The following is a 21,184-nucleotide window of genomic DNA, read 5'->3' on the forward strand; positions in this document are numbered from 1 at the left end:
GCCCATCTGTAGGCAACTAAACATCCCCTTACAGAAGGGTCGCAGGGAGCAGACAAGCCAGTCAGGGTGCAGTGTAGCAACATACAACTTTCCTCTAGTTCTTAAATGCTTCATGCCCACCCCCCAACTATCATGATCCCAATTTTACCTTACAAATCCGGCTAGACCAGAGGATGTACACTGGTACAGATAGGAACTGGAAACACAGGGAATCCAGGACAGATGATACCTTCAGGGCCAGTGGTGAGAGTGGCAAGACCGGGCGAGGGGAGGGAGGGTAAGGTAGAAAGGGGGAGCTGATTGTGAGGATCTACATATAACCTCTTCCCTGGGGGATAGACAACAGAAAAGTGGGTGAAGGAAGACATCGAACAGTGTTAAGATATAACAAAATAATAATTTATAAATTATCAAGGGTTCATGAGGGAGGGGGCATGGGTAGGGAGAAGAAAAATGAGGAGCTGATACCAAGGGCTCATGTAGAAAGCAAATGTTTTGAGAATGATACTGGCAACACATGTAAAAATGTGCTTGACACAATGGATAGATGTATGGATTGTGATAAGAGTTGTACAAGCCCCCAATAAAATAATTATTAAAAAAATTTAGTTATAAATTTGTGCATATGTCAATTTTTTTTTTTTAAGGAAGCCTGGTCAAGTTAATAGCACCAGCGTAAGCCAAGAAGCGTTGCTTCTAAGGTTCCGGTTCACACACAGGCTTGTTCCAAACAGCATGTGGTCATGTGTCTCTGCAATCAGTGGGTGGCTGCGGACAAGCTCCCTCTCCTGAGAGCCTTCCACAAAGAAAGGCCCAGTGAAAATAGGGCCTTCCCAGGAGAGCTCTGGGCCAATTACACTCCAGCCCGCATGTCAGCTCAGAAACTCATAGCGATTGTTCTCAAGGACTCAAAAGGAGTCTCTTGACAGATTTTCTCAAAGGATGGGCAAAATCATGGGGGCTATTTGGAAGAGGTTTTCAGAAAATTGAGAAGTGCATGGGTGATTTAAAGGCCAGCAAGGGAGGGTGGAGGACGGACGGAGGTGGGAAGAGAGGAGCTGATACCAAGGGCTCAAGAAGAAAGAAATTGTTTTGGAAATGTGGATGGCAACATATGGACAAGTGTGTTTAATACCATTGAATGATGGATTGTTATAAGATTTGTAAGAGCCCCCCTAATAAAACGAGTAATTAATTAAAAGGCCAGCCAAGTTGCGCCAAGGAATTTTTGCCCGCTGTGCCAATGCACCGGCTCCTGCATCCCAGGTAGCAAGTACTTCTCCAGAAGTTCGTTGAGAATAAAAATTTTTAAAAAGCATTTCATTGTGACACCTTAGCCCATCCACACAACAGCCCTGGCCTTGCCCTTCACGTCTCTCTGTTCCCAAGACTCAAAGAACATTTAAGGAGCATGACTTGAGCCCCTTCAGGATGCCAGAACCGCTGCTCTGATAGCTGGTTAAAGTCACGAACCCAGAATCCTGTGGGGCAAGGTTAGAGATGGAAACCCCACCGTCAGAAATGTACAGGGCTAGACGAGGCACGTGGAGAAATGACGACTGCACTCTGAGTGGGCTGAATACAGTTTTCTGTGACTCTGTAGCAACACCGTGTTGAACCTCGTGCAGTAGGTTTAAAGAGAAAGTCACACATATGCGGGGCCGCTGCAACATAAATCGTGTCCCATCTGAAGCGGGAGCCACCAGCTTGGGAAGCAAAAGGAGCAGGTGATGCATTTTGGCACGAATAGTACAGTGACACTGTGTTCTCCTCACTGTCTTCTCTCCAGAAACATGTTTGTCAATATGTACCATCTCCAGTGGTGTCCGCTTTGATCCGTTGGTGAGAGCGGTATCTGCCTCGTTTCTAACGTTACTGCTTTTCCTTCATAATTGGTCTCCCTGCTTCACCTTTGGACAGCAGCTCCTGGAGGCTGAAGCGCTCCAACTAGCACTGGACCCACGGGCTGGGCCAGGGTGCTCTCTTGATGTTAAGCTGCTTCTTCATATATGGTTTTTTGTGTACATATATGAGTGTCACTGGATGGGTTTCTCTAGAAAACCTGGCCTAACACAGCCCTCTTAGCCAACCGGAAATAGGGTGTGTGTGTGTGTGTGTGTGTGTGTGTGTGTGTGTGTGTACCTCTATGTAGACACACACATCTCTTATTTTCAACTGTGCGCTACAGAAATCTAAAAGTACTGGCATTCCAGCATATGCATGCATTGTATCTATATGGATACATCTCTATTTCTGGACATAATTGCTCTCTCTCTCTAAATATACTGCACACACATACCCAGAAGCTTCCATTGATGCCTTGAATACAATTACATGTACCACAAGGTACATTCTAGCCTTCCCACTTTTTATATTTGTAATTACGCTCTTAAAAGGTGAGAGTTCTGGCTCTTATCCAAAATATATTTATGTGAAGTCTACGAAAATGGAACTGACAATGAAACTATAACCCATCGAAGGCTGGTCAGAACTTACAGCCTCAAACCAACCAAGTCAACTGCTGCCTATAACAAAAGCATCAACATTCTTCCGAAGACCCACCCAAAAGATTAAAAAATATGTCCCATAACATAATAAATACCAACAATGTCGTCCAAAATTACTCAGCATACAAAACATTAGGAAAAGATCAATTTACCTGGGAAAAGAAAACCAACAGACATGGTTATTAAAAATGTCAGGCTAAGAAGTTAAAGGATCTAGCAGAACAATGCTACAAGACAAGATTAATACTCTTAAATCAATCACGTGTGTTCCACCTTAACCAATCAGGAGGGAAAAAAGACCAAAATAAACCTAAAGCAAACAGAAGACAGGAAAGAATAAAGTACATAAATCAATAAAACAGAAAAAAAATCAATGGAATAAAAATGTGTTTATTTGAAAGAAATCAATAAAACATGTGAACCTTTAGAAAGAAAAGGATAAAAATTATGAATATCAAGAATAAAAAAGGATATCAAGAGTTCATGAGGGAGGCAGGATGGGGAAGGGAGGCAAAAAATGAGGAGCTGATACCAAGGGCTCAAGTAGAATGAAAATGTTTTGAAAATGATGATGGCAACATATGTACAAATATGCTTGACACAATGGATACATGTATGGATGGTGATAAGAGCTATAAAATTATTTTTTTAAGGAATAAAAAAGGAGTACCACTGCTGGTCCTGCAAACAATGAAAAGGGTAATGATAAAAAGAAAGTTCTGCAAACAGCTCTACACATAGAAATAAACATAGCAGCACCGCTAAAACCACACACTACAAAGAACACACACAGGACGAAATCTCTAACCTGAATAAAACCAAAACCTTGCTGCCATCAAATCGAGTCGCTGCTGACTCATAGCAACTTTCCAGGGCAGGGCAGACTAACTCTCTACCGGCGTGGGAAGCCCATTGTTCTCCCGCACGGCAGCTGGTGGTCGGGGATTGTGGACCTTGCAGTCCCAGTCCACTCCACCAGGGCTCTTACAAGCTGAAATAGCCCTATCATCTTAAGGAAATTAAATCTGTAGTTTAAAATCTTTAAAAAGAAAATTCTAGTTCCAGATAGTTTCATTAGCAAATTCTACTGACATTTATTAATGAAGAAATAATGCCAATTCTAGGATCTGGACATAATTTAGAAAAAGAAGGAATGCTTCCCAACTCGTTTTGCGAAACAAGCATTACAATAAGACAACAGTATGCGGAGCGGAGGAGTGGAGAGTGTACAGACCCCTAATGAGCACACATATAAAGACACTAGTAAATTAAACCCAGCCATATATGAAAAGAGTAATACCACAGCAAAGTAATGTTTATATTTGTAATGCAAAGCTCATTCCATACTAAAAAACCAATCAATGCAATCCACCATATTAACAGTCTAAAGGAGAAAAAAAACAGATCATTGTATTGATACAAAAAATATTTTGACAATATTCAAAACTCTTTCATGATAAAAACTTTCAGCAAGCAAACTACAAATACAAGAGAAATGTTTGAGAGCAGCTATAAACAAAATAAAATAAAAACACTAGTATTAGGAGTACTAGCCAATGTAAGGAGGCAAGAAAAAAAAATAAGACTGCATACAGATTTAAAAGGATGAAGTAAAATTATATGTTCACAGAGGGCATAATAATCTACACAGAAAGTCCCAAGGAATCTACTATTAAAAAAAAAAGTCTCAGAACCAATGGGATCACTGGATACAAAATCAATACCAAAAAGTCCATTGAATTTCTATATATTAATAATGAACTACTGAAAACTGAAATTTTAAAATATACATACCACTGCCTTTAGCTCTTCAAAACTTTAGACTCAGGCATAAATCTAACAAAGCAAGTACAGAGTCAGGGATCCTCAAACTTTTTAAACAGGGGCCAGTTCACTGTCCCTCAGACCGTTGGAGGGCCGGACTATAGTTTAAAAGAAAAATATGAACAAATTCCTATGCACACTGCACATATCTTATTTTGAAGTAAAAAAACAAACGGGGCAAAAGGTTCCCGCAGGCTGGATAGATGTCCTCGGCAGGCCGCATGTGGCCAGCGGGCCGTAGTTTGAGGACCCCTGGTGTACATGTACAAAATATTAGTGAAAGACTTGTATTTGACTTAAGCCTTACACTTGGATTAATGTCATCTCAAACAAGTAGAGTCCCCAAGACACTCAGACTGAAATAAATCACATTAAAAGCCTTCTGGGCCTTAAGTCACTACTAATTTGCAAATACACGTAGTCCACAGTATCTAATCACATAAGGAAATAAGATCATAAGCCTCGGCAAAATTAATCCACGTAATGTAGGAAAAAGGAGCAAATGAATGAATGAGCTAACGAAACAGAAATTACATAATGTTGTCAACCAATGTTAGATGCCATTGAGTCAGCTCTGACTCATGGCAAGCTTATGGGCAACAGAATAAATCATCCAGGCCTGCACCAGCTCCGTGATATGTTTGGGCCCGGTGTTGAGTCTCCTATATCCATGCATCTCATTGGGGGTTTGCTATACTTCACCAAAATGTACTAGTGTAGCAGAGGAGCTGAGACAGCTGGAAGTGGGTTGCCTGAATAAATAAATAAAATTGGTAAACGTCTGTAGAAGAAGAATAAAGGGCATCTAACTAATGACAGGAATGAGAGAAGAAACACTAGGTAGATGCGACAGATCTTTTAAATGATACTGTTTGCCATGGACAAATTAGTAAATTCCTAGAAAAACAACTACATGCAAAAAAAGGGATATAGACTTGAAAAAATAACTACCGAAAGTACATTCAAGAAAAAGAAACCTACCGTATATACTCGTGTTCACGCCGAGTTTTTTGATGTGCTGAAAATCTGGGTTTGGCTTATATACGGGTCAGTGGTACCCCAGCGAGGTATAACATCTCGCTGGGGACCCCCGAGGTAACGGGAAGTGTGGCTGTTATCTCAAGTGTGATTGCCGTTTCTCTGCTGTTCATTCAAAGTCCCGCTGACACTGCAGGGCTTTGAATGTTTGTTTACTCACATCTAATCAGTCAGAGCCATCCTATGACGTGTATCTTTGGATAAGCCTTTTAAAGACCATGTGCGACTGATGTGGCATGAATGGATGTCATCTGGTCAAGGCCGACTAACAAAAGGAGGAAATCTCATGAAGCCTGACATAGACTTAATAGCAAAGTGGGTTCGAGATGCATGGGAAGACATTCCAGAAGACATGGTGCGACGTGCCTTCCAGAAATATAGTATCAGTAATGCTATGGATGGCAGTGAAGACTGCGCTTTGTATGAAAATGACAGCAGTGATGGTGATGACGGCGATCTCAGTGAGGACAGCGTCTATGATGACCTCACACCAGCTGAAGCTCTGCACTGGGATACGGAGGATGATGAGGAATCCAGTTTTGAAGGATTTTAACTCTTTACATTTTAGCTTGGTTGCTGATTGAGCTCGGGGAATAGTACTCTTAAGGTATCATTGTTGATACCTTATTGTTTTTGTTGAACCTATTTTCCACTTACTGTGCTGGTTTACTAATGTTAAATAACTCGTTCTTTTAGTTATGTTTTTATGTAAAATAAAGATTTAAATACATTACCCTACTGATGTCTCAATTTTGAGTAATTTTATTTTCATTTGTTTTGATTATTGAAACTCACCAACAGCCTCTGCATTTTCCACCCTAGACTTATACTCAAGTCGATCAGTTTTTCTGATTTCCCAGGTAATAATTAGGTACCTCAGCTTATACTCTGGTCAGCTTATATTCGAGTATATACGGTAGGTAAAGACTCTCAGCTCAATAATCTACGCCCCCTTGCTGCGGCCTTAGTCCAACTCAGCAGAATGTTAGGGGAAGTGATCTCTGTATGATACCTTACAAGTGATTTTATCTTTCTTCTTTCCTCCACATGTTCAAAGAACATTTATCTACAAGAATATATAATCTTAAATTCTGAGAGAAAACAAGACTGGCCACAGATCTCGCTGTATAGCTTTAATTAAATCATTTAAATTCAAGGCTATCAGTTTCCTCATCTTTAAGATGAAGGCACTAGACAAGATCTAAGTTGTCAAACAGATTTAATTTCATCTACCAATTTAACACGTTGTCTGCCATAAAGTCAATTCGACCTCACAGTCAACGCTCTGTGACAGAACAGAGCTGCCCCATAGATTTTATGGAAGGAGACTTCTTTTCTCCTGGGCAGATCCTAGGTAGGTTCGAACCACTGATCTTTCAGTTAGCAGACAAGCACTTAACCGTTTGCACTACCAGGGTCCCTTCCAATTGTACATACAAGGTTGAAATTAATCCTTTGATTTTTTTTAAAAACTGCTTTGCTTTCTATATAACAACCATGTATAGCAAGAATTATTAAATACTAACCAGAAATGACTGTCTGATTATTCTATAACCAAAGTCATTTCTTCAATAAATGACGTCCTAATTGAGCGAGTTTATAGCTAATACCGCCACATAAGTCATCTTGTACAAGAGTGTGAATTTCATAACTAGTTCACTCTAAAGACTATCCAAGGAACTCAAAGGTTACTTAAAAACCAGATAAGCAAGACGTTATACTAATTAAAATTCTACTGGGGGACAGAAGTTTTCCCTTTTCCATCCCTTACTTTCTATTATTTCAACAGAGTCTAAATTATCATGTTTTACAAAGCTGATGTTATTATATTAATAATGCTTAAAGCAAAAGTTAAACTCTTCGTGGTTTCTGTTTGCCTTTTGTTTTTAATGGCCAATTAGGATTCTGATGATATCTATGTAGCATTTATCACAGTCCTGTTTGAATTCCCATTTGTCTATATATTAGCATTGTCTTAAAATCATTTTCTAAAGAGATCTTGCTTCTATCCAAAAGCATGCACACTGGCGGAGTTCAATTCATCATCAACTGGGGCGCTCCCGCAAGCACAAGTCTTTGTGAGGCTCCCCAAATGTCACCTGCAGGTCCGTCTCAGTTGATTGTGAAAACACATTATCCTTACATTCTTAAAGTACCATGTTACTACACCCGGAGTACTTGTCAGGTTAATTTCCAGTTTGCTGTGCATTAAAGCCTTTCAAAAGCATCAATGAGGAAAACAGAATTGACTCCGGAGCACATAATCTGTCAGTCACTCAATGATTTAACATATACCCCTGGATTAGGCCCAGATGGCAGGGCTCCACACCTACAGGATGTCAGTTCTCCCAGGCTCCATGCTATACAATTGATTTTTCTAAACACGGCTTAATGCCACTGACCTCTATCAAACGGAGCTACAAAAATCAGCCTTATGAAAGTAGTCACTGTGTTAACTATAAGGGGAGGAAGTGGGATAAGTGATGTTATATTGAGGGGATCGCAGTGAATGAGGAAACAGTGTATATGAATCACTGAGGTTGTGCTCTGTCAATTTTCACCCAAGCGACATGAGAAGGCAGGAGGAAAAATGTGAAGGAGCTCATACACCACAGTGCTCTTTTTATGTATTAATTACATGAGCACGTATTCTGCAGGAATCTCTGTTTCAGGTGCCAAAGAAGCAGCAGTGAAGGGTTTTGAAGGCATTCGGAGTTTTACCTGATGCGTAAAAGGAAACCATTGGAGAATGTTGAACGAAGGACCAACATGCTTTGATGGATTTCGCAGGATTACTATGGTCACTATGCTGAGAATAAATGGAAAGTGCAGAGGACTAAAGACAGCCAGGGAAAGAGAATACTTCGGTGCCTTTCTCCACGGTGTAGAAAACAGATCATGGTGTCTAGGATCAAGGTTTAACTGTAGGAAAGGCAAAAAGAGGTCAAATGGTTGGATACACTTTGAAGGTATACTAACTCACTGCCTTCGAGGCCTCAGAAACTACTGTACACCTCTCACCAGCATGTTCCTTCCCCTAGAGCAGTGGTTCTCAACCTGTGGGTGGTGACCCCTTTGGCGGTCGTAGGACCCTTTCAGAGGGGTCGCCCGATTCATAACCGTAGCAAAATTGCCGTTATGAAGTAGCAACAAAAATAATTTAATGGTTGGGGAGGGGCCACCACGACATGAGGAACTGTATGGAAGAGTCACAGTATTAGGAAGGTTGAGAACCCCTGCCCTAGAGCTGCACAGCAACCTGGTTCCCTTCCCCCGCCCTCTGAGGAAATGTCCTCTCTGATAAGGGCACCAGTCATCTTGGACGAGGACCCACCTGCCCTAAGGGGATCTCACATCAACCTGCTGACCTCTTCAAACAAGGCCACGCTCACCAGACCCCAAACCACACCCTCTGCCCTCCAGTTGATATCAATGCACGGTGTCCCTAGCAGAATTGCTCCTGGGGGTTTCTAAGACTGTAAACCTTTATAGGAGTAGAAAGTCTCATTTCAGTCCTGCAGAGCGGCTGGTGGTTTCAAATGGACGCAGTTAGCAGCCCAACACAGAAGCCACTTCGCCACCAGGGCTCCTTTTGAAGGTACAGCCAACAGGATTTCCTAACTAGGATATGAGGTATAAACGAATGAGAAGAGATAAAAAGTTCAGTGTTATTTTGGCTAGAGAGGGGGGAAAGTGAAGTTTCTATTTACTGACATGGACAAGGCCGATGAGGAAGGTGTTATGAGAAGATAGCTATGATATGGCTGTTAGACATGCAACAGAAAGAGGTTGAAGAAACAGTTGGATGCAGAAACCTGGAACCAGGCTGAGAAGGGGCAGTTAAGAGAGGGAGAGCAAAGCCAAGAAACACAAACTAAAGCTACATAAGTAGAGAAGAGAAAGAAAAGTCTTATGAGAGAGGAAAGTGCGAGAGTCATGCCTTGGGGCAGTAGGGAGAGGGAATGGGACAGAGGCCAGAAGGGTTCTCACATCGCCACTACTGACAGTTTGCCCTGGATAAGTCTTCCTTGGGAAGGGCTGTCCTGTGCACTATCGGGTGCTAGCATCCTTTCCCTACACTGTCAAACATCCCCCAGTACGGAAGGGGGAGGGGGAGGGATGATCAAGAGCACCCTTAGTTGAAAAGCACCGGTTTCCATGGAGGGACCGGCCTCTGCTAGAAGAAACACAGACATCACATAAAGGAATGCTCACAGAGGCCATGGGCAAGCACGTGATAAGAATCACACTTATCTTCTGCTTAGATTCTCTTAGTGTCCACAAGGTCAGTTGAGGTTAGAGAAGACCTGAGAAGGTGCTTTTACATCAACAAATGAGCTGACACCAAGGGCTAAAGTAGAAAGAAAATGCTTTGAAAATGATGATAGCCACATATGTACAAAGCGTGCTTGACACCATGGATGGATGGATGGGTTATGATAAGAGCTCTATGAGCCCCCAACAAAATGACTTAAAAAGAAAAAAGAATGGGCCTTAGCCTGTAGCATCATGAATTAGGGTAGTAGAGCAAAAATTACAACGCAAAATGATTTTTTTATAAACACCCTAAAATTGAAAACCCTATAATCACTATTAAATATTTGCCTTCCAACCTTGTTTTTTTAAATGACCCACAAACTAGAAAAGTCTCACCAAATCTGAATTGCAGATATTCTCTCATTATCCCCTTTTAAATATTGCTTTGCCTCTTACCATGGAAGGAAATTAAATTGGTCACGCATGACTTATTTTTCCACTGTGTCATTATAACCTTTACCCAGCATCCTGTGCTCTTTTTGACGACTCAATACTGTGATTCTGAGAAAAGACCACAACCTAGAACCCTTCTGCATTCAGCTCTGAGAGAAAAACAGAAGGGGAGGGAGGGCGGGGAAACTGGTCTCAGGTAACTACTCTCTGCCAGGTCTCCAGGACACAATCATTAACATGAGCTTCCTCCTCCAGAGTCTAAAGAAGGCCCACTACTTCCTAAATGTTCGGAACAGCTTCTCTGAGCCAGAGAGCCGTTAGACTCCCTGGCTGTCAGTCTGTCCAATAGTCTCCTAATTACAATAAAATCCAAACTCACGCATGGGTTTGGATTTATGGCAGCCCAGCACCATGGGCCTCTCATCGTGTCCCATGTCAGAGCAAACCGTAGCCCCGAACCACTGCCCTGCCTCCTAGCCCATAGGCGTCCAGCGCTGAAGCGGGTTGCACAGTGTGTGGTGGGGGCCTGGCCTGGGCGGAGACCTATTAGACCATCCTGTGAACACTGAGCCTTGTTTTGAATTAATCTTCCTTACTCAGCTGAGAACAGCATGGGTACCATCGAAGGGCAGAGGGTCTCCGGACACAGTGCTTCCTCCCTTGGCGTGAGCTCCACGTGGTGTCTGATGAGCTTTTCTGTCCCCCTGGCCAGAAAAAAAGCCAAACCCCAAACTCACTGCCATCGAGTCACTGTCGACTCATAGCGACCTGACAGGACAGGACAGAGCTGTGAGATTCTGAGACCGTAACTGTTTACAGAAGTAGAAAGCCCCATCTGACTGCAGAATACAAAAACAAAACATAAACTCCAAACCACTGTATGGTTCTAGTCTGTTTTCTCTTCTGTCCCTGGGATCTCAAGAGAAGACTGTATAATGCTCATTCAAGATCTAGGTCATTTTATAAAGGGAAAACGTAGAGCCCTTTCAGTGATAGCCAGTGTCCTACAGGAAGCTGATCTCTGACCTCCCATTTCTGGGGCGGCATTATCTGGGACTCCATCAGTTTCAGGATAGGTGCAGGGGGGAAGAGGGGTCTTCTCGCTATAGGCAGGAGGCTAATTAGCAATCTACACAAGGACAAAAGACCATATCATATTGCCTCATACGCACCAAGAGGCTGAACATGCCTGCACCCCCAAACTTTGGAATACATAAATGATCGATGAAACAGAGCAAGAATGTCCCATGGGCCAACAGACCAGTTTATCCTGGAAAACTAGTTTACTCTAAATTCTTGACTTCCGTCTTTTCCTTTAACTCTTGGCACAGATTATCAATAGGTAAGTGAGCTTTTATGACACCTATAGATAAACAGTTGACATAGAAGCATAGTTCTGCCCAACTCCTTGTTTCCGCTGATTAGGAATGATCTTACTCCACCTGAATTCCTACAGGAATCCATTAGTGACCCACCTACACCACCACACAGTTGGCATGCTGTGATTAAGTCCAGGTCTTAGCTTTGCTATTCAATTTCCAGCTTCCTGCAGTTATTTAATATTAACCCCCTGAACTCAAGACTAACTCCTCTTGTTCTCTCCTTTGCTCTCTTATGTTCAATCCCCACAGAGCCAAGTAAATCTGTATTCAGCAAACTTTTGCCAAATGTATAAGTGATCAAAGTTGCATGCTACTATAATTCTAGGATTCAAATGTAATATCACCACACAGAACAACCAAGCCTATTGCTGTCAAGTTATTTGTAACCCACTGTGACCCTATAGAACAGAGGAGAACGGCCCAAAGGATTTGCAAAGCTGTAAATCATTACGGAAGTAAACCACACCTTTCTTCCATGGAACAGCTGATGGGTATGAACAGCCAACCTTCCAGGTGGCAGTTGAGCTTTTAACTATTGAGCCGCTGGGGCTCCCTTTGTAATACTACAATAGAGCTAAAATAGATCTATACGCCGGGGGTGGGGAGATTATGAAATATCATTTCCTAATTTTGAAGTGAAGTTTTTCATTCATTGCCAACCTTATAGTGGTACCTTAAGAAAAAACAAAATTAACAAAAGTCAAGAAGTGTTGGAATACCCAGTATGTTTTTCCGAAAAGATATTGTTTGCATATTATGGTTTTCAACATCCTAAGAGTGTCGTAAGGAAGTCCTGTGGGTTGCGAGGGAGGACGGGGGAGATTGTGAAGAGTCTTGTTGTTGCATGCAGTCAGGTCAATGCCAACTCATAGCGACCTTTTAAGGCAGAGAAGTTCAACTGTGATCAACTGTGTTTAACGCTGTGATCTTTGGGAGCGTGTCGCCAGGTCTTTGCTCCTGAGACGGGGCTGGGTGGGTTCAACCTTTGGGGGAACAGCCGAATGCTTGACCATTTCAACCCAGATAGGCCCTCTCTAGCATTTCTGAGACCATATATCTTTACATGACTAGGCAGCTGCATCGTTCTCCTGTGTCTGCAGAGTTTAATAAAAATGCTGATCTTGCAGTTAGCTGCCCATGTTTAGCCCATCGGGACTCCTATAAAACTCTCAAACCCCAACTCCCTACCATCGAGTCGCTGCCCGCTTTCTGCATCACACCCGTGCACAGGGTGGTCTGTTCGCACCATCCACAAAGTCCCGACACCTCGGTGTCTTTCCAAATGCTGGTCGTCTGTGCAACCTTTTCTTTGCTTCCAACTCACATGGCTCCCTTTTCCATCTGCCTGATAGATTATTTGCATCAGTTTCATCTCTGCCAGTCTATCATATGCTCCCTAACAATGGAAAGGTCTTACTCATTTCTGTAAACATCAGCCAGTGTATTGAATTCATTTCAGACTGGGATGTCACCTGCCCCATACACATGAAAATAGAGTTTGCACTAGTTTTTAAAGCCAACTGGTGGTGGGGCAGGGCGAGGGTGGGGAGATTAAACTACACCAATATTACTTTAATACTTTTAATTACTTTAATACTTTTAAAGACTTTTTTCATTTTTTTTCCAGGAAAGTAAATAATGAGAATTTTAAAGGCAAAATAAACCAGTAAAGCACATGCAGGGTAGGGTGGATCATCTCCTGGGATTGCTGAGAACCTGGCTTGATGCAGAGAAATTTTTTTCCAGAGCTTAGACCTTAAGTTGAAAGGAAGAGAATGATCACACTGTGATGTTTTAAAATATGATGTACGCGTATATATTAATAAACACACCGAACATTTCAAAACACTGCTGTTGACTGTCAAAAACACAAACGAATGAAAACCGGCATCGCTCTCATGGTTACCACTAAAACTATACATTTCTACACTACCTACTCCAAACAGTACCACATCAACACCACGCAGCCTGGGTCACCTAAACATCACCATGCAGTCAATTCATGACCCACCTGAATCACACCATCCATCCTATACTATGCAGCATTTCTATTATTGTATCATGGCCCTTCAAAATCCTTTGCAGCCACCCTACTCTTTAAAATGTTAGTTTCTGAAATAAACTACCCTATTCTGAAAATGTCCTCAGCTTATCCTGAAACACATCGCTGTCTAAGGACCAATCCCTGGCAGTAAGAGTTTCGCGGTAACCATCTACACACACACCTCCTCCCCTGCGGGGAGGACAGAGCACAGCCTGCTAGGACGCAAATGTACTACGAGGAAAAACCCTTAAGAAGTCACATGACCTCCATTCCAGCCCTGGCTGGTTTCCCCTCTAGTCATCTGACTCAGAATATCCGGGGGTTTTTTGTTTTGTTTTTTTCATCTGATTATTATAAGGATCAAACATTGTGTTCTATGTAAAGAAGCTTAATTTGTAAAGCACTACAGAAATAAAGGCATTCAAATACTTCTTAGTCGATGCTATACTTGAAAACAGCTTGCTGTTGGTTATTTTTTAAACAAATCTGGTTTTTCATAGAGACCAAAAGGTCATTTTGAGTTTGTGGCAATAATTATAACTGAATCAGTGTACTCAAAACTCTGATATTAAAATGAAACAGTGTGCAAAATGAGCTTGTCCATGCCGCAGAGGCTTGAACAATAATGATGGTTTGCAGAGGCATGCAAACAAGGTGAACTCTTTTGAGTTGTCATTGGGAAGATGCAGTGAGCATTCCCTTGTCACAGCGTAAGAATGCAGGCGACAGTGCGCGGTCGGTATGTGACTAGCAGAGGGGCCACGACGAAGACGGCATAGAGTCAAATATCACACAAAGACGACAGGAGAACGCTTGACACTTTGCCATTTCACGAGACAGCTCTTCCAACTATAGGCATTCTGGAGCTGGGAGAGAGATGGTGAGAATGGGATTGGAAGGAAATTACACTGGCAGCTGTGTGGAGGACGGACTGCAAAGAGCAGAGATGGGTGCCAGGAAAGCCAGTTGGAAGGGTGGAGATTTCAGTAACACAAATAAGAATCGGCAATAAAGTATTCGCTAAGGACGAGACAAGGGGAAAATCTGACAGACGCTGCAGAGAATCGGGTAGACTCGGTGAGAGGTCGAAATAGGGAGCTAGCCAAAGAATTGGAACCGCCCTCGGGGACCTAGTCATGGGGGGCCCATGGCACCACTACGGCAGTGCAGCAGGAACAGTGGTTGTCCGAGCATCAGCGGAGTCTGTTTAGCTCTGGATCCCAGGCCGCAGTGAGACACCACTCCGCCTGAGGCTGAAGCAGTCAACCACTGCCACCATGATGGTAGGAAATGCCCCCACCATCTAAGGCTCCGGTGAAATGTTCCTTGATGAAGACAACCTGCTCTTCTAAACCTATGCGGCATCCTTCCCTAGCCACACGACTTGAGGAGAGGGAAAACACTTCATCCTCCTATTCCCTGGCAAATCTGGACATCTTTAAAGTCCAAGCTGAATGCCATAGGAATCAATTAAGTCACGTGTAAACAAAACACAGATGGCTCTAGTGATAGTGATAGGTGTGGCATTATAAAATCAGGCAAATTCTTGTTGTTGTTGTTGTTTAAAGATTCATCCTAAATTCGATCAAAGCCAGGTTGTTGACATTTAAAACATTAAAAATGGCCATGAAGTAATCTTGTAGGGGGTATTTGTAATGGACTACAAAACACCAGAGACAAATTAATTCTGTGCCAGAATGCACTGTGCTACATGATTCTGCAGTTTTGCTGGAGCATTTTAATCTCTGCAGTTTCACAAACACACTATGGGGAAGCAGCCCTCAGATCAAAGGATTTCCCTTGTCTAAAATTTCCAATTTTCTCAAGATGAGTGGTTATCAGTAACACCGTGTGTTTAATCAAGACCTTGTTGCTTACAGTTCCTTCTACAGAAGACCAGGCATAAATTTAATACAGAAAGGAACTCACACTAGCCCACGACAGTGTATCTCTGGGTGTAAAAGACACTCTTTAAGGCTTGGCTTGAATTAGCGACGGTACCAACATCTCATTCTCAAAAAGGACCCAGCTGTACAGGCTGGTGGAACAACATGTCTGTCTCATGTAGCTTCTAAAGAGATTTCAAAACGTTATTTACATACACTTCAATCAACGCTGCCATAAAAAAATGTCACTGCTTTGGTTTAAAAAGCAAACCAAAAAAACAATCTACAAACGGGTTAAAATATTATCTAGACGGTTAACCAAGCTTCAAACCAGATTATAAATAGGGTAGCTTTCCAGGTCACTGTCAGGCTAAGCCCGGTCATCCTAATCTTTCGGAGGTAGGGAATGGTTGTTTTTTTTCCTTCTCCTGTTCTGTTGGCAATAAGACAAGAAGAGGAGATGGGGAAGGTCGGGTTTACAGTCACGGAATCCAGCAGGACGGACGCAGCCCGGTCACAGCGGGCAAGGAAAGTCGGGCACCGCATCGCCTCCACGCTGGGGCGAGGACCAGTCTCGTCCCGACACTGGGGGAGCAGGTGCAGAACGGACGCTCTGGGGGCTTGGGCACTGCAGCCACCTTCCCCCAGCGTGGCCCCGGGGGGCCTCCCGAAGAGAGGAACCTCCGCGTCCAGTGACCCCAGAGCCCTTGTGCTGGGGCGGCAGACCGGTGGATCCTTAATCCATTCCACCTGACAGGGATTTGGGTTTTGGGATCCCCCCGCCCCCCAACTCTCACACATCAGCCAAAGGGCAGTCTGCCGGCCCCAAGAGGAAACTAAGCCCCAAAGCTGCAGATGGGGCGACCGCGGGGCCCACCGACCTCGCGCAGCCCCCCGGCGTCGCCCCCGCGGGTTCCCGGCCGCCGCTCACCGTGAAGGGGACATCCCCGACGCTGCCCACGGAGTAGCAATTGTCCCCAGGGTTGACCGCCCCGGTGAGGACCTGATGCAGATGCATCTCCGAGCCCGGGCTGGCGCGAGAGGGAAGGCGAGCCCCGCGCCGGGCCCTTTTCCAGCCGCGAGCGCCGCTAGCCCCTCCGCCTCCCTGGGGACCCGCCCGGCGGCGGCTCCGGCGTTAGCGCCTCAGCCCGCGCGCGCCTCCCCCGCGCCTCCCCGCGGCCATGGGCGCTCCGCGACCGCGGCCACCGCCCGGCTCGACTGCGCAAAGGCCCGGATGCGCCCGCTGCCGGCGGCACCGGCGCACGAATGCGGGAGGAGGCCAAAGGGTGCGCTGAGGCGGGGGCGCGCGGGCGGCCGGGGGGAGCGCGCGAGCCAGGCGCGGGCTGGAGAGGACGCTCCGCCCGAGGGAGGCTGGCGGCGCGCGCACGCTCACGCGCACGCGCCCGGGAGCGCCGGTCCAGCGCGAGCATAGACCCCTCCCTCCTCTTCTGCCGAGCTCGTTGCGCTCGCCTTCTCCCCGCCTCCTCCCGCCCTGCGTGTGCGTGTGCGCGTGCGCGCGCGCGCAGTGGTTGCCAGGGCAACCGCGCGCGCCCCGCACGGGCCCGCCGTCCTGGGATTGCGTGCGCAGGCTTGCGGGAGTTCCCTCGCAGCCTGGGGAACTGCGGCCGCGGCAGGTGGAGGCGGCTGGGCGCGCGGAGGGACCGCTGCGGCGCGCCGTGGGGACGATGCTGCCAGGGGCCTGTCGAGGCCACCCTGCAGTCCACTGCCGGGGCCACGCCGCGAGCCTTGTTGGGTGTCTTTAATCTTTAATCCACTCCCGAGTACACTGTGCAAGGGTCAGTGCAAGTAGACCTCAGAAGGACACCCGTCATCGGGAAATTTTTAGAACCCTCGGATCTTAAAGTACAGTGCTCGAAGTCTTTTGCATAAACAGTAAAGGCATCTTGCAACTATTTAGGGAAGCTGGACTCCCCCCGCACCGCGCCCCCGGCAGCAAATTATTTCTCTCCCACCTTTTGTCACGATTGTTCTAGACAGAAAGGGCCCCCTAGAGACGGGTGGCTCTAGACTTTTTTTTATTTTTCCGCCTCCTTCCCCCGTGGGTGATGTAATGGATTCGTAGAATCGCCTGATTTTCCAGACTGAAAACTTTGAGTCACTGAGACGAGATCAGATCCCTGCTCCAGGTTAATTCACACACACACACACACACACACACACACACACACAATGTGTTTCTTAAATCCACACTGTCACTGGGAAAGGAAGTAAAAGGAATGCCAAGACACAAGTTTCTACTAAATTGGAATGCCATAAGTGTCGTGACTGAATTACAAAAATACCCTCTCCCTCGCCCCACCCCTCACACACACACACACACACACACACACACACACAGATGAGGAATCATTTTGGTTAAAGAGATGGGAGACGCCTTATGGAGATGCTGACATAAAGACGGGGTAGAATTTTGGCAGACTGAGATGGAGAAAAATCGCTGAATTCTGACAGAAAATAGCATCAGCCAGGGCTTCGAGGTGTCAAGTGACAGAATCTGTTAAAGGAACAAAGATTTGCTTGAATTTTGAGGTAGATGGATGGATGGATGGATGGATGGATGGATGGATGGATGGATGGATGGATGGATGGAATAGATAGATAGATGATAGATAGATAGATAGATAGATAGATAGATAGATAGATAGATAGATAGATAGATAGATAGATAGATAGATAGATGATATATATAGGGGAAGGGAATAATAATTACCAGGAGATGCAGGTATCAAAGGGGGCAGTTTGTAGCCTTCCTGAACATAGAGTCATAAATGGTCATAAAAGCTTAAATTTCGTTCTGATTCAGTGGAAAGTCATTGAATACTTTTGAGCCAAACTTGATACTTGTAGGCAGCGCTGCTTTAGGAAGATGACTTCGGTAGTTGTCCAGGATAATTAGAAGGTTGAGGAAGATGAAAGGCAAAGACATGGCAGAAATTGGTAATATGTTCAGTGGAAAGGAGACAGGAGGATCAAAGATGGTTTTCAAAAACATACAGCAAGGGTGCTCGATCGCAAATGTAGTGTGGGTAGATCGCATGGCATTGAAAAAATAGACATAAGCCTATCCTCAATCCCGTCACTTAATTGATATACAGCGCAGCCAATGAGATGTACTCTTAGGTGTCAAACGCATGCGCAAACAACTGCGCTAAGTGCACCAAAACTGACAACGCTAGCGCCAATTTTTAGACCTTGTTTTTTTTCTCTTAAACGTAAGAAAGGGTATTAAAATAAGTGGGGGAACTGGACCAAGTAAGAAGACAAAAACATATCACTTTCATGCGGAATGGGAGATTTTGACTCTACAAGTCGACATTCAGCTGAGGTCCAGAGCGCATGAACAGTTCTGGAACTTACTCACAGAGGGAAAGTGCCCAAACATGAGAAAATGTGCTACCTCCTTGACTGCATTATTCGGTTCTACTTATTGATGTGAGTCAGCCTTTCCCACATAAAGATCATTAAGTCCAAGTACCGTTCCACCATGCCTGATGATCACTGGAAGTGTGCTTGAGGCTGGCTGTCAGCAGCTACTGTCTGGACTACGCATCCCTGGCTCATTCCATTCAGTTCAAGTCATCAGAGCAAACTCAGGTCAGGACAAAAAATGTACATAGTTAATTGTGTTGTGTTGTGTAATATGGACTCATGCGGCTATGCAAGGTACATAGACATACATTGTACATATAAATAATCCTCAATGAATTTATGAATAAATGTAATAAATAAATGCTTTGCATTTTTGTAGTTGGTAGATCATTTTGACTTGATCGTTTTATAAGTAGCTCGCATGCTGGAAAAGTGTGAGCTAGCTCGGCATACAGCATTTCCCTTTTCATTTGCTTGCTTGACTGCCCACTCCACCCCCAAGTCACCCAGACTAAGAATCTCATTTGCATGTCTCTCGCCCCTGAGTAAAACTACGCTCATTGCTCTGGGCTTGATTCTAACTCTTAGCATCCGTTTGTAAAGTACCCTTTTTGAAGTCCTAATTTCTGCCTTTTCATTGTCATCTTGCCATTTACCTATATTTCAGCCTCATCATCTCTTATTTAATTACCATAATGGCCTCTTAATTGGTTTAACAGCTCTCTGTCTGGCTCTGCTCTGCCCTGCTCCCCAAACCTTCCTCTGCCCTGCAGCCAGAGATGTATTTTTATTTAATAAATCATTTTATTGGGGCTCATGCAACTCTTATCACAATCCATACATACATCAATTGAGTAAAGCACCCTTATAAGTTCGTTGACCTCGTCATTCTCAAAATTCGCCTTCCACTTGGGTTCCTGGAATCAGCTCATGTTCCTGTTTTTTTCCTCCTCCTCCCTCCCCGTTCCCCCCTCCCCCATGAACCCTTAATAGTTTATAAATTATTATTTTATCTTATCTTACACTGCCCGGCGTCTCCCCTCACCCACCTTCCCGTTGCCCATCCCCCAGAGAGGAGGCTACACGTAGATCCCGAGATCGGTTCCCCCTTTCTACATCCCCTTCCCTCCTGGTGTCACCACTCTCACCGCTGGTCCTGAGGGGTTCATCTGTCCTAGATTCCCTGTGTTTCCAGATCCCTACTGCACCGCTGTGCATCCTCTGGTCCAACCAGGTCCGCAAGGCAGAATTGGGATCATGATGATTGGGGGGTGGAGGAAACGTTCATGAGCTAGAGGAAGGTTTTGAGTTTCATCGTTGCTACATTGAACCCTGAGTGACTCATCTCCTCCCCACTATCCCTCTGGGAGGGATGTCCAGCTGTCTACAGATGGGCATTGGGTCCCCATCACGCACTCCCCTCATTCACAGTGATGTTTTTAAGTGAAAAAATACCTCTCCCAAATCCTGCAGCAGCCCTCTACTCCCTACAGGTCTCAACCTCTTGGCTTGACTCACAACCCCACTCAATCTGACTTCTGCCCAATCTTCCCGTTTTCACACTCTACTTTCTCTGGAATGTCCTTCCTCCCCTTGTGAGCCAGCAGACCACAATTTAGGTCAAGAGGGGCACTTATTCAGTGAAGCCTTCCTTGAGCACCCCAAACACCTTGAGGCTTCCTCTGTGAAACACATAGACTGAGTATCACCGATCACATAGCGATGCTGGTTGGACCTGCATGGGTCCACTTACCTGGGGATTTTTGCTTTTTTAAAACCTCATCTCCCTCTCTCCATTCAAGCAGTTTGTCTCTCCAGAAATTTGTGAGTTGCAGGGGGAAAAAAAGGGGATCTCAAAGTAAGCATGAGTTCTTTGCATCATGTGTAGTGCAACACCATAACCTTGGAATGACACCGTGTGAGCGGCGCAAAGTGCCACCCGTGATGCTGGAAGTGTCCCCACAAAGCAGAGAAGTCGTGGCATGACGGAAGTTGACTTGCTTGGCAGGTACTGTAGATTGACGTCTACAGCTGTGGTTAAATCCAATGCAACAACTATTGTTTTTTTTTTAAAGTTGTACCTTTTTAGCTCATAACTTTTATATGGTGTGTTAGGCCGGGTTGACCAGAGAAACAAATCCGGCGACACTCATATGTGTGTATGAAAGTGCTTTAGATCAAGAAGTCATTATCTATCAAGAGCATCCCAGCCCAGTCCCACTCAGGTCCATATGCCCAACACTAGTTCCTAAGTCCCTCTTCAGACTCGCGAAGCCACATGCAATGATGCAGCGTGCAGGACCATCACCAGCCAGTGGATGGAACGTCCTGTGAATCCAATTGCTGTGGACACATCTCCAGGGCTCATCAAGAGGAAGGTGAAGTCAGAGGGCGGGGGGGGGG

General features: G+C 44.8%; 1 protein-coding gene and 1 non-coding gene across 2 annotated transcripts in view; one reads left to right on the top strand and one right to left on the bottom strand.

Moving 5' to 3' along the window:
• Positions 1 to 16,655, bottom strand: part of DMXL2 (Dmx like 2) — a 137,497-nt gene extending 120,842 nt beyond the window's left edge. Inside the window, exon 1 of the mRNA XM_075530590.1 lies at positions 16,323 to 16,655. Coding sequence (XP_075386705.1) covers positions 16,323 to 16,409 — 87 coding nt within the window. The 5' untranslated portion in view covers positions 16,410 to 16,655. The remainder of the gene's footprint in view (positions 1 to 16,322) is intronic.
• LOC142427118 (small nucleolar RNA SNORA42/SNORA80 family) lies at positions 10,459 to 10,593 on the top strand. The gene has a single exon (XR_012779941.1). It is a non-coding gene; the product is annotated as a small nucleolar RNA SNORA42/SNORA80 family (small nucleolar RNA).
• Positions 16,656 to 21,184: the final 4,529 nt, after the last annotated feature.

The sequence above is a fragment of the Tenrec ecaudatus genome, chromosome 14, assembly GCF_050624435.1.
Source record: "Tenrec ecaudatus isolate mTenEca1 chromosome 14, mTenEca1.hap1, whole genome shotgun sequence".
NCBI lineage: Eukaryota > Metazoa > Chordata > Mammalia > Afrosoricida > Tenrecidae > Tenrec > Tenrec ecaudatus.